General features: G+C 49.2%; 1 protein-coding gene across 1 annotated transcript; it reads right to left on the bottom strand.

The window, feature by feature from the left end:
- Positions 1–9,179: 9,179 nt before the first annotated feature.
- MCHR1 (melanin concentrating hormone receptor 1) lies at positions 9,180–11,377 on the bottom strand. The gene is made up of 2 exons (XM_007941697.2): positions 11,296–11,377; positions 9,180–10,159 (listed from the first exon to the last, which is right to left on the bottom strand). The coding sequence occupies exons 1-2, from the start codon at positions 11,375–11,377 to the stop codon at positions 9,180–9,182; spliced, it is 1,062 nt and encodes a 353-aa protein (XP_007939888.1).
- Positions 11,378–17,637: the final 6,260 nt, after the last annotated feature.

The raw sequence follows: 17,637 nt of genomic DNA, 5'->3' as shown, positions 1-17,637 counted from the left end.
GTCAAAGAATTCACATTGCTTGGTTCTACAGTTGACGCCAATGGAAGCAGCAGTCAGGACATTAGACAACGTGTAGCACTGGGCAGGTCGGTTGCGAAGGAACTCTTTCAAGTGCTGAGGAACAAGGATGTCTCTTTGAGAACTAAGGTGCGCCTGATACAGGCCATGATATTTCTAATCACCTCGTATGCATGTGAGAGCTGGACAATGAATAAGGAAGACCGAAGAAGAGTTGATACTTTTGATTTGTAGTGCTGGCGAAGAATGCTGAAGGTACCATGGACTGCCAAAGGAGCTAATAGATCTGTCCTGGAGGAAGTGCAGCCGGGATGCTCCTTGGAAGCGAAAATGACCAGACTTCGTCTCATCTACTTTGGTCATGTTGTAAGAGGGGATTATTCTCTGGAGAAGATGTCATGCTTGGTAAGGTGGAGGGTCGACAAAAGAGGGGAAGGCCTTCGACGAGATGGATTGACACAGTGGCTGCAACAATGGGCTCAAGTATAGCAAGGATCACGGAGTTGGCACAGGATTGGGTGGTGTTTCGTTCTGCTGTGCGTTGGGTCGCTATGAGTCGGAGGTGACTCAACGGCACCTAAACAACAACAACAACAAGTAGGTGACACAAAGTCTGGCCATTTTTGCTTCCAAGGAGCATTCTAGCTGCACTTACCACCACATAATCGTAATTCTTATGTTGTTGTTGTTGTTATGTGCCGTCGAGTCGTACCCGACTCATAGCGACCCCGCCTTGGGTTTCCAAGGCAGTATCACTACAGAAGTAGATTGCCCCATCTTCTTTCTGAGGAGTAGCTGGTAGGTTTGAACCTCCAGCCTTCTGGTTAGCAGTCAAGTGCCTTAGGCACTGTGCTATCAGAGCTCCCTGTAATTCTTACAGTACATTATAAACTAGACCCCTTGGTTCATCCATATGGAGACACTCATCAGCATGTCCTCCCAGCGCAAGGCTCTTGCTGGGCAATTTTCCTCTGCAGATAGGCTGCCCTCCTCCTTTCACCCATTTCATCCTTCTTACCCTTTCCATCATGGTAAATGCCCCTCCCTTAGCAAAGCCTTCCTCTGACCTGCCTGAGCATGTCTGCCCCTCTCTCATGGCACCCCTCTTTCTCATACCTGTCCTTATTCAGTTGCAATTTGACATTTATTTCTGTGACTATGTGATTAATGTTTTGCTCACCATTAGTGTTGGATGCTCTGTGTCGGGGAGTGGACCCTGCCTGCTTTTGTCCTGGTGACTAGCACAATGCCTGGCACACAGTAGTATTCAGTTGGCCACAAGCTGTCTTACTTCAAGGAAATGGCTAGCAAATCTCAAATCTGTAGGTCAGCCGGCAGTCTGAAGGGTTCTGTAGGCTTACATGTCAGGAACCAGAGGTCAGGCGATGAGAAGAGTAAAGGGCCGAGAGATCATGAGAAAAGGTAGGGGAGAGAGGGAAGGGAAGGAGAAAGAGAACTTTGCCAGAACATCCTTTATATATCAGCGGCAGGCCACACCCCCAAGGAAACTTCCCTTTCAACTGATTGGCTGCTCAAATCAATTCACAAAATGGAAAGTGATTACATAATGTCTGTCAGGCCCACTGAGAATCATAGCCTAGCCAAGCTGACACATAATCTTAACTATCATACTGTCTTATAGCTGATTTTGCTGTCTTTCCATAGCTTGTGTTGCAACGTTACCCAGAGTTCTTCCTCTTGCATCTGAGGAGGAGGTTATAAACCCTCCAAAGTTATTTTGTGTACATATGCTAATGTGCTTTTGGTGACAGGAGGAGAAAGTTCCGGAGTTTTCATCAGATTCTCAAACTGAGAAATATTAAATTGTTTTCCCTCTGCAAAATCTGCAATAGTTCAGTGCTTGGTTTGTAACCAAAAATTTGGTGGTTTGCACCCATCAAGCAACTCCATGGGAGAAAGACTGGTGATCTGTTCCTGTGAACATCACAGCCTAGAAACCCTATGCAGCATTTCTAGTCTGTCATACGGGGTCACTATGAGTGGAAAATCAATTACAACAACATGCAAAATCCTGAACAGCAATCAATCAGTTTCATTGTTGTTCCCTATGCCTACCTTCCACCACTTGTCTGTAAGTTGTTGTACTGGGGTGGTTTGAGTGTTTCTATGATGCTAGAAGCTAGGCCATGGCATTTCAAATACTAGCAGGGTCATCTGTGGTGGACAGGTTTCAGCAGAGCTTCCAGACTCTTAGTCTTCTAGGAAGAAAGGTGCTGGCTACACAGCAGCTAACAATAACTATGTGTAAGGCAACATGTAAAAGCCATTGAGAGATGAAGAACTACACCTCCCTAACCACAATCCTCACAACTGGACCAATAAGCAACAACACGATGAATGGAGAACATAAGGAATTTGTTAAGGATCTTGTTTTCCTTGGATTTACCACCAACGCCCATGGAAGCAGCAGTCAAGAAATCAAATGACATATCACGTTGGGTAAGCCTGCTGCAAAAGACCTCTTTAAAGTGTTAGAAAGCAAAGCTGTCACTTTGAGTACTAAGATGCAACTGACCTACACCATGATATTTTTAATTGGCTCATAGGCATGGGAAAGCTGGATGATGAGTAAAGAAAACAAAAGAATTGATGCCTTTGAATTATGGTGTTGGTGAAGAATATTGAATACACTATCTATGGACTGCTAGAAGTATGAACAAATCTGTCTTGGAAGAAGTACAGCTGGAATATTCCAAGCAAGACTTTATCTCACGTACTTTAGATATGTTGTCGGTAGGGACCAGTTCCTGGAGAAAAACATCGTGCATGGTAGAGTAGAGTCCAAAAAGAGGAGGACCACCCAGAAGATGGACTGATACAGTGGCTGCAACAATGGGCTCGAACACAGCACCAGCGGTGAGGATGGCGTGGGACTGGGCACTGTTTCCTTCTGTTGTTTCTAGCTGACTCAGCAGCGTCTGACAACAACAACAACAACAACATCACAATCTAGCCAGAGAGAGAAGGCAACAATTAATACATGAAAAGTCAAAACCCATCAGAGGTCTACAATAGAAGAAGATTAATCTTCTAATAAATGGCAGAACTGGAAAGTCTTATAGGGGCTCAGATGATGATGAACTCATTTGAGGCTAGAGAGGGCTGGGAAGGCTTCCTGGAGAAGTGGGAAGGATTCAAGTCGGCACAAAAGAGGGGACGTCAGATCAGGTGGAGGAGCCTCAAGGCTTTCAAGTCATTTTTTTAATTAACTAGAGCGGTGGTGGGGAGGGGAATCTGGAGCATCCCATGTTGGTTAGTGGAGGACACATGGGCAAACGTGTTATAATTAATAACTGCATTGGGTAAGTGCTAGGGGAGGTGTTATGTGCTTTCTTTGTTTAGCGGAAAGAAGAATCACCCTTTTAAAATCATGCTGCAAAATAGTATTTAATGCTCCAAGTCAGGGATCTCAAATATAAATGCCTCCAGGAGCCACACAGGGAATAAAGGAGTGAAACAGGCATGTGAAAGGCAGTAGGAGGGAATGGAAATTGGGGCAAACTGGGGAGCATTTGCTTCACCTCAAAAGGGTAATCACTCCTCAGGTAGCCAACTGTGGCCACCACCATTCCACATCCATTGGACCCACCCATTGACTCATCAACCCAGCCTCTTAAGCAGTTTGGTCCAGTCAACCACACTGAAGACTGGGGACAGAGCTTCTCTTAGAAGAAGTGCTAATGCTTGTGTTTGAGAAGCATTTAATGTTTTTTTTCAGGGGAGGGTGTGCAAAGATCAAGTGTCTCTTCTCCCTCTTAGTGCAAAATATTGAAGCCCACAAGGAATATGTTGCTCTATAGAATAGAATAAAAGGGTGGCTTCCTTGGCATAAACAATTTTGCCTTTTATGTTGGGTTGTGGGTTTTTTTTTTTTTTCCAGGCAGCCAGAGGAGGAAAGATTTGGAGGTCCTGGAACTAGGAGGAGGGAGGAGATGAGGAAAGGGTTGAGCCTTGTGGCCACCAATCAGGAACAGGGCAGCAGACCTAAGCTGCAAAGAGAGGGCAATGAGGCCTTCCCAAGATCTAGCATGACGGATGGACCGTGGAAACGTGAGGCTTGCTAGCCAACGCCAAGCCTTTCTGAATCTGGGCTCCCGCCTTCTCTCCTTCCCTGCTTTGACAACCCTTATGCCCCACTATCAGCCTTGAGCTGACGCTGCTTTAGGGTGACGTTGAGTAAAGAGCTGGGCTAGCTCAGAGGGATGATGATGAGGTGGACAGAGGTGATCTGAGCTAGCGGCAGCAGGTGACACACGGAAGGATACAGCATGCGGACTTTGGAATCAAGTACATCTGGATTTGCGTCTCTCACTACCAGTAGCTTTGTGGCATTGGGCAAGTCATTCACCCCAAGGGCAGAGTACTCAATATGCAAAGTAAGGATGGGTTCCTTGTGCTTACTTACTCATCTGCAATGACCAGCTTCACATGGTTAAATCCACACTTACCTTGCTTCCTGGGCACTCGGTCCCTATCAGAGATTGTAAATTTGAAAAGCAGCTTTGATTCTGTAGGTAGGTGTTGTGTTATTGAGAGAGAGACAGTTGCAAGCCATCTAAAAGCAGAATCTTTAATGTGGTGGGGAAAATGCAAAATTGTTCACTTTCACTACAGATCAGTAAGCACAAGTAAGCCCGTGCTTTACCTTGCTTATTGGGTAATCTGACACTGAGTCAATCTCTCCAAATCACAATTTCCCCATCTGTAAAATGGGTACAAAGGGCTATCAACCACAAAGTATTGTTGGAAGGAGAAAATGAGTTAATAAATAAATAGAGTGCTTAGCATAGTGCCAGGCACAGGGAAGCCCTGGGAAGGAAGGAAAGAAGGAAGGGAGGAAGAAAGGAAGGGAGGGAGGAAGGAAGGAAGAAAAAGATCAGACGTGTAGCCTAAAATCGCCACCGTTGGTCACTAGTGGAGGAGGCAGCTTGGCAGACAATTAAATGAGCAGCTTGTCCATCCCACATCTGACGATCTGGAAAGTTCTTCCCTTGGCTGTCGTCTGAGAATCAGACCTGAGGAGGGGACATTTAGGTGAGGTTGCACATCACTGTTCAAACAGAAATTCTGCCACAAAGAGGGTATCAGTGCCCCTCCCCCACCCACCCCCCATGACCACGATTCCCACCCCATCTGTACTTCCACCAATGCACACATTTAGGGGTCATTTGAAAATCATTGTTAATTATAAAATTAAGCTTGGCCTGATCTCAGTGCCCATCTTCCCAGGTGAGATGATCTGACCTCTTTCACTTGAGCTGTTGGGGTGCTTTGCCTCACTGCAGGCCATATGGATATGAATGGGCATGTGCAGGGTTTGGGGGCGGAGTTTGGGGGAATGTGTGGTTCTCTATCCAAATCCTCAGTGAGAAAAAGATGACAAGTATCTCGTTGAAACTGTGAAAAGGAAGAGCTTGGTTTTTCTTTTTCTCATTAAAACACATACCGGTTCCCAGTTCCCATCAGGTTGCCTCTCACTCTTGGTGACCCCATTGCATGTGGCAGAGTAGCCTTTGCTCCACAGGGTTTGCAGTGGCTGATTTTTAAGAAGTACATTGCCTGGCCTTTCCCTCCAGATGCCTCTAAGTTGATTTGAACTACCAACCTTTTACTTAACAGCCAGGCACATTAACAATTTGCACCACTGAGGAATTCAAAATAGGCAAAAAAAAAAAAAACCTCACTGCCTTTGCGTCAACTCCAACTCCTAGCGACCCCTCCTTGACCCCAATTATGACCACCTTGTAAGAGATTACAGCTGGTCCCTTTATTTGGTACTCTTGTCATTACTTCTTCAGTGAACATCAATATGCATAAGAGCTCCCATGCATCCATTAGCACCTTTTGCAGCAGTGAGGTCCAAATCCCTCAACTGTGAAACTCCCCCACCACGGGGGAGGTTAGGAACATAATCCCCACAGTCGGAAAGGCATGGAGGCAGCCCTGGGTTTGCAGAGAGTCCACGGGGCCCATGGGAGAGATTTTTTTTTGGATGCAAGAACCTTAGGAAGGGGAAGAGGAGCAAAGAGATCCAGTGAGTGGTCGTTGCCCCTGGGTCACTCTCTGCATCTCATGGTGGCCCACCTTCTGGCTTTGCAAGTGCCCAGGTTGAATGAGGAAGAAAAGAAAGTTGCATTCAACTCCCAGCATTCCTCAGACTCATCAGCCAGCTCTCCACTTGGTCCGCATTCCCACCCACGAGGCCAGGGACCCACTCCTCACTCTGTGCACGCTCTAGTGGGCCAGGTTGGTGCTGGACCGGGCTGGGAAAAGCTGTGTTGGCCACAGTCCCCTCCACCCTCACTGTAATCTCCCCACTTCTTTAAGCCTCTCTGCCCCCCTTTCTCCTCTCTGTGCTCTCTTTTGCCCATCTTCTCCATCTCTCCCCCTCATCCTGCTCCATTCTGGCTGGCTACATTGCCACCCACTCACTTTCCCGTCTCAGTCCATGTTGCTTCCATTCCAGTTGCTTCAGTATAGAGTTGAAGGTGGGAGGAGGGGATGCACTTGACCCCAGGAGCTGCTTGGCCCTTCAGCTGGATGTGTGCCCACTGCACTTGCATTTCCTGGGAGAGGCCCTGTCACCCATTTCCTCTTCCAAATTCCTGCCTAGGGATAGGGCAGAGACACCCAGGGAAGCCTTTCAGTGGACAAACCAGGTGCCGGAAAACCTCCTTTTGTAGAACTAAAGGATTTGGGGTTGGATCTACTTCTTCGATTTGCCCCAAGGCTCCCCTAAGAATCTTTTGGCTTTTATTTTTTAAGAGTTTGTTTTACATTCAACATTACATGTATGTTTAGTTTTACTCCCCATTTACCATCCCCAACTCTAACCCAGTCTCCTCCCCTCCCTGCCCAGTAACCGTCCCCACTCCACCCCCCATGCCCCTCACAGTTATGCATTGCCGTGTGTCCTGCAAATGTTGCCTCTCTGGTCCCCCGTGGTCGATTGCTCCAAGGGATGCATTTCCATAGAGTATGTGGGAACATCATCCTGGGTTGAGTGGTCTGCGTGTACATCTTGTTTACTATTGGGCTGAAAGCCAGCCCCAGGGAGTGAGTTTTATTCCAGGCCCAGAATGTATCCCAGGACCATAGTATTAGGGGTCTCACCAGATCCCATCCAACCAGTAATTCTGGTCATTATTGAGTTTTTGTTGCACGTTTTTCCTCCCACTCTATCCAGGATCTCCAGATTTGATCCTTTCCTGAGTGGCTGGCATTGCTAGCCAGGCACCATCTAGTTCTTCTTTTTTGGCTTTTTTTTGGATGTGCATCTAAAATAGATTTTGAGTTTATCTATGAAGCCCCTGGGTGGTTCAAAAGGTAAACATGCTTAGCTGCTAACAGAAAGTTCAGGAGTTTGAGTCCATCTTGAAGTGCCTTCAAAGAAGGGCCCGTGATCTACTTCCAAAAGATTAGCCACTGAAAACCCCACTGAGACGCATGGAGTCGACCCAACAGCATCCCTCAGCTAGAGTCAACGTGCAGTGAAAAAACTAACCATCGGCTTCTCTGCGCCCTCTGGTGGTGGGTAGCATGTAACACAGGTTATGAAATACTCCTAAAAAGGATAATAAAAGAAGCTCTCACGACCCAAGGCAGCTGCCTAGAAGTTTTCTGAACAGTGTACCAGTGCAATTCTGCAGGGAAAAATAGCCAGCAAGCAGAGGAATAGGCCATGCTGATGCTCCTGCTTTAGGCATGTTTCCCAACACGCAGCGGAGCTTGCCTTTGCCCCTACCATCTCATCAGCATTTTCCTAGCGGTTTGCTGGGCTCCCGGTCCCTCTCCGTGAAGAAGCTGAGAAGCAGCAGCTGTGGCTGCCTCCCAGTGGCCCCGTCTATAATCTTCCTGCTCAGCATGGCTCACACTGAGGTTTAGTAGCTGCAAACAGAGATAGGCTCAGGCTGTCCCGAGAAGGCAGCCCTGCGGCAGGTGACTCAGCGGGAGAGGAGGGTGGAACTTGGGGCGAGAGGGGTCAGCACTGATGACAATGAGTCCGAGGGCTTTTGTGCATAAGACACAGAGCTGCATTCCAGCTCAGCCACAGCATCACAATCTAACGAATTCACAGTAATTCCATTGATGTCCCTACATCTTCCCTATGGGTTTAGACAAATAGATTTCCTGCTTCCTGCTTCCAAAAATGCAGCTTGAGCCTAGGTCTAAATCCCACAGCCAAGTGATCCCTCTTTTCCTGTTAAGCCACCCCCTTCACCCTACCCCAAGCCCAAGTAATTATGCAGAGTACCCAGGCTGCTGTGGGTGAAGATTTTACTTTATTCATTTTTATTTGGGGGAGAAAGGGTTAGAGCGAAAAGATGCTGCCAACGTGGCGGGCATTAGCATGATCCCTGCACATGCAGGACACGGATGGTGTTCACTCTGGAATTGGCGGTTGACAGTGAATGTACCCTACAAAGAGAACATCCCCACAGCTGCAAAAGCCCCCTCCTCATTTTTCTTAGTTTCAAGACACCCACCACCCAACCCCAGGATCACCTGTCATTCTCAGTAGGGCTATCTCCTAGAGAGTTGGGCTTTTACTCCTGTGGGCTCAGAGTCCTGTGACCCAAATAAGCATGCATCCCCCCAGAGAAACAGGGAAACCGACCCAGGCTGCTGGAACACAGAGAGATGACACACTTCCTTTTTCATCATCCACCAGCTTGGGAGAAAGACTGCTTGCTGTCATACCCATGAGAAGTGGGAGAACCCTTTGGCCACCATCTTTCCCATCTCCCCAGAGCCCTGTGCAATATGGCCCCAGCTGTTCACACCCTGACCCAACCAGGAGGCTTCCAACTCTTCTCCTCGGAAAACAGACATTTGGGAGTTAACAGGTAGAGCTCAACCGAATGTTCAAACCCAAACTTTCTTTTTCATTGACGCTTGTTGGACCCAAAGGCCTCATCCTGCTGCCCCGAGGCAATTTCTGAGGTCTGAAACCCCCATACCTGGCTCCTAGTAGCCCCAGCTATCTGTGGGTCCAGTGGAAATGCATTGAGTTGCAAGCTCTCATCACCCCGATCTCCCTGCAGCCTCCCAGAGCGGTCTTGAGTTTCTCGCTCAGCATCTCTCCCTCTGGTTTGCTGTTGTGTCCCGAATCGGAGGTGCCCAGGGCAGCAAGGGAGGCATCAGGTGCCCTTGCTTTCTGTCCTCTCCTCATCCACTGTCTGAGCATTGCTGACCGCGCGGAGCTGGCCCTGGGTCGCAGGCTTCACTGACAGGACCAAGCGTTTGCGGAACGTCTCACAGAGCACAATGTATACAAAGGGGTTGAGGCAGCTGTTGGCGTAGCCCAAGCTGATGGCCGCATTGTACAGGTAGACAAAGGTGAGGGTCGGGCGGCTGATGGACAACTGGGTCAGCTGTAGCACATAGTAGGGTGCCCAGCATACAAAGAAGACTAGGCAGATAGCAATGGCCGTGCGGGTCACCCTCTTTGTCCGCAGCCGGATGCTACGTTGGGAGGTGGGAGCCACCGAGGATGTCATGCGCTGAAGGATCCTCACGTAGGCAGCCGTGATGACCACAAAGGGCAAGGCAAAGGCCAGGAAAAACTGGTACAAGGTGAACCAGTACAGGTCAGTGTCCGGATTGGGCAGGCGGATACCACAGCCCACTGCGCCCCCTGGGAAGGGGATGAGCCTGGCATAGAGCCACACGGGCGTGATGCTGATGAAGGAGAGGGCCCACAGGAGGCAGATCACCAGGGTGGCCACGGACGGCTTCCGGAACTTGGTGGAGGAGATAGGGTGGACGGTGGCCAGGTACCGGTCGATGGCCATGGCGGTGAGGATGTAGGTGCTGGTAAACTGACTGTTGGCGTCCATGGCCGTGATGAGCGTGCACATGGTCTCCCCAAAGTGCCAGACGCCATTGCCCATGAGTTGGTGGATCATGAAGGGCATGCCCAGGAGGAAGAGAAGGTCCACCACTGAGAGGTTGATGATGAAGATGTCGGGAACGTTGCTACACCAGTGGAGCTTGGACTTCTTCACCACCGCGAAGATGACCGCGGAGTTCCCAACAATGCCCAGGAGGCAGATGGTGCCGAATACCGAAGGCATGATGATGTTGATGTAGGAGACGCTCCCTGAGCGAGGAGGTGAGCCTGGGGACGTGGGAAACAAGTGTCGACATTTGACATGGACTCTGCCCCAAAGGTAGGCGTCCCACCTGGCTGGCCCAGCCTCAGCAATACACTTGCTTATTCCTTATCCCCTCCACTACTCTGTGCAGGCCCACCCTCCCTCTGGATTCCTTCCGTCCTTCCTCCCTTCCACACTGATGGCTGTCCTTCCCCATCTGCTCCATGACTCCTTGGGCAAACCTACCAGATCGCTGCACCACCTGTTAGTCAAAGGGCCCAGCCCTCTGCCTCACACGTTTCTCTGAAAGCCCGGGGTTAGGAATCACAGCTCCCTGCGGACCCCAGGCTTCACCCCCAAACCTCATGGAAATAGGCAAAAGACATGAAAGTGTTTGTCTCCGTTCCGATCTGTAGCCCTGATCATTTCATTTCAGACATCGCCGGGTGGAAGCCGTGGCCTGTCTGTGAGTGACTGTCTTGAGGTGGTTTTTGCCCATCGTGTGCCCCCCGGCAGGCCCACGGCTGACCTTCTGACCTCCTCCCAGGGATTTCCTGGGTCGGGGTCTTCTGTGCCCGGGGTTCCCCAGTGGAGCAGGGACCTAAGCTGTGTGTGTGCCTAGCAGCTCCAGAATTTTCTCCACACAGCCCGTTTATCTCTTCCTTCCTTCCCTTCTCCTTCAAAGCAGAATCCCTGGCATCTGGGAATGTCAGGAAGCTTAATTCACCGGAAAGTTAATCCCCTCACAGCTCTGTGAAGTCCTCCTTTCCCCCTGGGGGCCGGTGAGGGTGGCTCAGACCCCAGTCCTGGAGCCCGAATGAAAACCCAGATGACCCAGCGGGTGACCGAGCCAGTACCCCCGCTGCCTCCCACACTCTCCTCTTGCTTCACCAACGGGATTTTTTTTTTTTTTTTTTTTTTTTCTGCGAAGCATCTTTGGAACTCGTCCTCCTTTAAGCTGGCCACCATCCCTTGTCACTCTTGGCTGTGCCCATGTCCCTTCTCTGCTCCTGCCCCTTCCGCCCCTGCTCCCCTCCTCCTCTGGGCAAAGCAGACTGTGACAAAGTTTCCCGAGCACTTTGGCTCAGGTGCAAAGCCTCCCCACTTCCCACTCCCCAGCTCCCACCGGGGGAGAGGGCTCCCCGCCCACTCGACTCACCGCCGGCGGTGAGGTTGTCCGGGCCATCCGAAGTGTTGCTGCCGTTGGGGCCGGTGGGCAGCAGCGAGGCGTCCAGGTCCATCCTCCTCGGGTGCCCGTGCCTGCTCCCCGAGTGGCGCCCCGCTGCACCCACGCAGGCTGCGGCAGCTCCGCCGTCCGCCTGCCCGCCTGCCGGTGGCCGCCGTGTCCCGCCCGAGCCCGAGCCCTGCAGACCGGAAGGGGGTCTCCCCCGGCACAGCGGCAGCCTCGCTGCCTCGGAGCCCAAACTGTGCTCCTCGCCGCCTCCTTCGCGGCTCGCACTGACATCACCTAGCCACATTAACATTCCGAGGCAGATGCACATTAACCTCTTCAGGCCCGGCCTGCAGCTCCCACTCCGAGTGCCTGCAGAGCTGGCCAGGGCCCTGGGGAAGGGCAGGCAACTCCCGCGGGGAGGGCACCCCCTTTCCCTTGCACGGGACCCTGTCTCTGTGGCATTTGGGGCTGCTGCTTCCTTTACGTGAGGATGGAAGTCTCTGCAAAGACAAAAGGGTCAAGGCATGAACTGCCTCTCGAGTCTGTCCTAGCTTCTAAACCCTGCGTCTGGGTGGCCCGGCCACGTGGCAAGGGTCAAGGGTGACTTCCCAGATCTTGGGAATCAAGGGCTTCCAAGGCAGCCTCCTTGCCCTGACTCATACCCGAGGCCACCCTCAAGCCCCTCACCAGTGCCTCGGGGGGGAATCCCACTCCTTGGCTGAGTTACCAGGGCCCAGCAGAAGCTGCAGGAAGAGTCATGGGCTGAGCCCTTGACCAGCACTCAGCAGTGACACAGGTCACGGAGTGCTGGTCATGGCCAGGGCCTCGGGGACACCTGTCTGCAGGATCAGCATGGACTATGCATACAGAGGTTTTATTTGTTTATTTTGTTTCACATTCAAAGGTCCTTGAGGTTTTGTCCAGGACACGTTGACACCAGCTTAGGCCACAAAGAGCCCTGATGGTGCAAACAATTACGGGCTACCCAGAGATGCCTTGGAAGGACCGCCTGGTGAACTGCATCTAAAAGGTCAGTCATCAAACCCTATGGAGCACAGTTGTATTCTGACACACATGGCGTCAGAGTCAACTCAACATCATCAACTGGTTGTTGTCACTGTTGTAAGCCCCCAAAGACATCAGCAACCAGGAACAGCCTTAGAGGCAACAGTATTGCATGACTTCTTTGCAGTGACCTCCTGCTCCAGCCACCATTGCCCATCACAGAGAGCTGCCACCACACCTGCTGCCAGACTCAGGAGCCAGGGATGCAGGGTAGCCACAGTCTGATCCCCATGTGCTTCTTCAGTCCTGCTCATTGATTTGTTTCACCCAACAGAAATGTACTGACCACTTATTACTTGCTAAGTTCTAGGTTCTGCAGTGAACAAAACAATGAAGTCCCTGTATTTGTGCTTACATTTAACTTAGGGGAGACAGAAAATATACCAAAAAAAAAAAAAAGGCAATGTATGATATTGGTGATAAGTACTATGAAATACTTAATGCAGGGTAAGGGGGCCAAGGAATACCAGGAGAGGTGGGGGCTCCCATTTTGCATGGGATCACCAAAGAAGGCCTCTCTGGGAAATGTTTTAAGCAGTCTTAAAGTCCTAAAAGGAGCTCTGGTAGCACAGTGCCTAAGGCACTTGACTGCTAACCAGGAGGCTGGCGGTTCAAACCCACCAGCCACTCCTCGGAAGGAAGGTTGGGCAATCCTACTTCCATAGTGATAACTGCCTCGGAAACCCAAGGAGGGGTCGCTAGGAGTCGGGGCCGACTCGATGGCAAATAACAACAACAACAACAGCAAAAGTCCTAAAGGAGGCAATGGAGCAAGCTTGGGACTATCTACAGGAAGAGTATTCCAGGCAGTGGGAACAGTCAGTGCAAAGGCCCTGAGACAGAAGTGGTCTGGGTATCTTTGAAGAACTAACCCCCCCCCCAAAAAAAAAACCCACCTGTTCACCTATTGCCATCAAGTCATGGTAACCCCATGTTGAGTAGATGTTGAGTAGAACTGAGTTCAATGGTGTTTTCTTGGCTATAATCTTCATGGAAGCAGATTGCCGGATCTTTCTTCCTTGGTGCCACTGGGTGATTTGAACTGCCAACTTTTCAATTATTAGTCAAGCACAACTGCTTATGTCACCCAGGGACCTTCCTTGAAGAACAGTGTGGCCAGAGTAGAATAAAGAATATATTAGTAAGACATGACATCAGAGAGAAGACAGTGGGAAGAACAGATCGTGTCAGGCTTGTTGCCCATTGCAAGGGCTTTGGTTTTTCGTCTGGGTGAAATGGGAGTCATGGGAAGATTTTGAGCTAAAGAGGGACATGATCAGATATGCTTTTAAAGGATTAGTCTGCTACTGGGTAGCAAAGGAAACAAGGTGAGTAGGTGCTTTAGCTTGGGTTCCTTTGAAAGCTGAGTGTGAGATGAGGACTTGTGTGCACATAGTCTTTCTGAGAAGTGATCCAAGAGTGGGAACTACCAGTCAGGAAAAGAGAAAACACCAATGTGAGAGTGTGCTATCAGTGTCATTGCTTTGGGCAACTGGGGCTTTGGGTTCCCCAGAATCTCTGAAGAGTGCACAGGGTGGCTTCTAGAATTATCCCCCCAAAGGATGGGAGGCAGAGAACCCCTGTTCTCCACCAGTTGAGGGTTGCCCCCTGTATTAACTCTGTGCTTCTGGGTGCACGGTCAGAGCAGGCTCCTGTAACATCAAGCCTCTATGATGGAAAGCAAGAAGACGCGCAGCTCACACTTGAGGCAAGTGTCTGTGTCAGCAGGTGGATCTGAGCTCACGTGGAACCATTCACCATTGCTGTGGCTAAGCCAGAGGTGGACAGAGAAGAATGTGATACAGGCACCAGAAGTGTCTCATACAGTCCACGCCTTGCACTGCTCAGATCCATTTGAACTCCAATCTGATGACAGATAGATAACTACTGTGGAGGCAACTGACTCATGGTGATCGTATGTACAACAGAACAAAATGTTGCCTGGTCCTCATGTCCTGATGTCCTCCTTCAGCAAGTGATCCCTCCTGATGACATGTCCAAAGCAAGTGCATTGGACACTATTCTATTCTCCTCCATAAGGTACTCGTTGGCTAATTTTTGGAAGTCGACAGCCAGGCTTGCGTGTTGCTATGATGCTGGAAGCTATGGTACCGGTATTTCAAACAACCACAGGGTCGCTCATGGTGGACAGGTTTCAGCAGAGCTTCCAGACTAAAGAGAGGCCTTCTAAACAAAGGCCTGCTGATCTGCTTCCAAAAATCAGACAATGAGGAAAAAAAAAAAAAAAAAAATCCAACGGATCACATGTTGTCTCACATAGTGCTGGAAAATGAGCCCGCTTGGTTGGGAAGCACTCAAAATACAGAGGGGCTGCAACAACAGACACACCACAATCGTGAAGGTGGCGCAGAACCGGGCACCGTTTCGTTGTGTTAGACATGGGTCACCATGAGTCAGAGCTGACTCCGTGGCAACTAACAACAACAGCAAAGAAGTACTGGACACAGTTAAGAGAAACCAACAAGGGCTGAAGCAAGAATGCCCTGGGGCTAGTACAGCTGGGCGACATTACCAAAGGACCGAGGGAAAATACTCTGCCATCAAGTTGATCCTGGCTCATAGCAGCCCTGTAGAACAGAGTAGAACTGCCTCCGTATGCCTTCCAAGACTGTCATCGATGCAGAAGCAGACTGCTGCATCTGTCTCCTGAAGAGTGGCTGGTGGGTTTGAACCGCTGACCTTTCAGTTGGCAGCTGAGCCCTGTACCACCACGGCTTCTTTGGACTAAAGGGAAATAAGCCTTTATCCGAACCCAGAAAGAGTAATTAAAACCCAAGGCTGTCTCTGGTGCTGTGGCCCTCAGTTAAGGGTGTAGCCAGCCTACAGCAAACTAGTGGAGAGGGAATCAGAATACATAGCCTGACTTCTCTGTCTCTCTCTATCTCTCGCAGGCCCTCTGATCTCCTGCCTGTCCATGTAATCCTTAAGGCCAGCCTCCCAGGGCCCAGAGCAGGGCAGGTAAAGCTGGAAAGTGGGTTTGAGGGGGATATGGAAAATCAGCCCACTGATATAGGAGAGGCATCCGGGTTGGGGCCTGAACTATGTGTATGAACCGATTAGGAGAAGAATTGGGAGATGAGGAGGGCAGACATTCCTGAGAGAGGAAACTACAAGTGCAAAGGCCCTGAGGTGGGAGAGGGATTAGGATGTTTTCAAGAGATAGAAAGGAGATGGGGTGACTGGACTACAGAGAGCTCAAGATATGCTCTGGAGCAGAACCTGTAAGGCTTGCTGATGGGTTTGACAAGGCAGGGATGGAACAGAAGAGTAAGGCAGGTTTTCTGCTTTAGTACCTGGATGAATGGGAGCGCCATTTACTGAGCTGGAAAGTCTAGGGAAAGAATCAGTTTCAAGAGGAAGATTCAAAACTCTTTAGCTATAGTGCAAGTTTGAGATAAGAGTCTCGGGTGGCGTTAACGGTTAATGTGCTCGCTGCTGACTGAAAGGTTGGTGGCTCGAGTCCCCCCAGAGGCACCTCAAAAGAAAGGCTGGTGATCTACTTCTGAAAACCCATCATTTAAAACTCTGTGGTACACAATTCTACTTGGACGCACACGGTGTCACCACGAGTCAGAACTGACTCCACGGCAACCAGCGTGTTACTTTAAGTCTGAGATGCCTTCCAGAACACCCAAGTGGTGACCAAAGTAAATGATGGCACTAAGAAGTGTACAAGAGAAAAAGATGCTTGTGCTAAAGAATATGACATACCTAATTTGGCAAAAGGAGCTCTGGTAGCATAGTGCCTAAGGCACTTGACTGCTAACCAGAAGGCTGGCGGTTCAAATCCACCAGCCACTCCTCAGAAGGAAGGTTGGGCAATCTACTTCCGTAGTGATACTTCCTCAGAAACCCAAGGAGGGGTCACTATGAGTTGGGTCCAACTCAATGGCAAATAACAACAACAACAACAATTTGGCAGAAACACCAACAATAGCTAAAAAATGAGTTATGGACACATATATAGGTATATTGGCATATATGTGTATGGGTAGGTACAGGGGAGTATATATATGTGCACAGATAGAAGTATACCTGCTCCTCACTTACCGACTATCTTGTTCTCTGACACTTGGCATTAAGAACAATAGTAAAGAACCTACTATCCAACTGTTTTGTGCACTACTGACATATGTCTGGCAGTAACGAATGCTGAGGTGCAAGGCGAGAATAAGACTGAGGTGCAAGGTGAGAACAAGGTTATGTGTCAACTTGGCTGGGCCATGGTCCTCAGTGGTTTGGCAGTTACATAATGATGTAACTTGGCAGTTAGGTAATTATTAATTTGGCAGTTATGTAATGATCTAATCATCCTCCATTTTGTGAGCCTCTGCTTTTTCACAATCCCAGTTTTCACATAATGACCTGATCTTTGCAACCTCACCATGTCAATAAGTAAGGAGTGGGTTTATCTATATATATACATACAGATATATATGTGCTGCACATATGTTCATAGAAGACACAGCTAAAAATACTTCCCAGACATAAGCAAACACTTTGAAAAATGGTTTTTCCAAGTTTAAAAGCTTAGGTCCTGAGTCTTATGGAACAATTCAGTCAAGAGGCACCACAAAGTTCACGTTCTGCATGCTAGTGAGGTATGCAATGCCAGGGGTTTTAAAAGCTTGTGAGTGGCCATGTAAGATATCACTTTTGGTCTCTGCTCACTAGGAACAAAAAAAGAAGAAGAAGGAAACCAAAGTCTCAGAGATAAACTAGCCTACACAAGCCTCACGTACCCTGAGACACAACTAAGTAGTGCCCGGCCACCACTACCAACCATTATGATCAGATGGACCCTGGTAGAAGGGGAGGAAAATGTGGAACAGAACTCAAATTCTTAAAAGTCCAGACTTACTGAACCAGTTGAGACTGAAGGACTCCTTGAGACTATCACCCTGAGATACTCTTTAAACCTTGAATCAAACTATCCCAACATCACCTTTTAGCTAAATAATAGATTGGCACACAAAATAAAAGATGTTAGCCCCAAATCCTAAAAAAAAAAAAAAAAAAAGAAATAAGATATGGCGTCCTCACATTCACAAGCTGGCAGAAGAAACATTACATTCTGCTTCATATTTTAGTGTGTGTGTGTCCAATATGCTAAAACAGAAATTTATTATACACAAAGATGTTACGAGATCAGAGTACCACAGCTACTGAGAAAGAAGGAGCTCTGGCAGCATAGTGCCTAAGGCACTTGACTGCTCACCAGAAGGCTGGTGGTTCAAACCC

This window comes from Orycteropus afer, unplaced genomic scaffold (genome assembly GCF_000298275.1).
Source record: "Orycteropus afer afer isolate SDZICR_OR568_19922 unplaced genomic scaffold, OryAfe1.0 scaffold00083, whole genome shotgun sequence".
Lineage (NCBI taxonomy): Eukaryota > Metazoa > Chordata > Mammalia > Tubulidentata > Orycteropodidae > Orycteropus > Orycteropus afer.
Note: the sequence above shows the minus strand (reverse complement) of the source record. Positions and strands in the feature narration are given on the sequence as shown.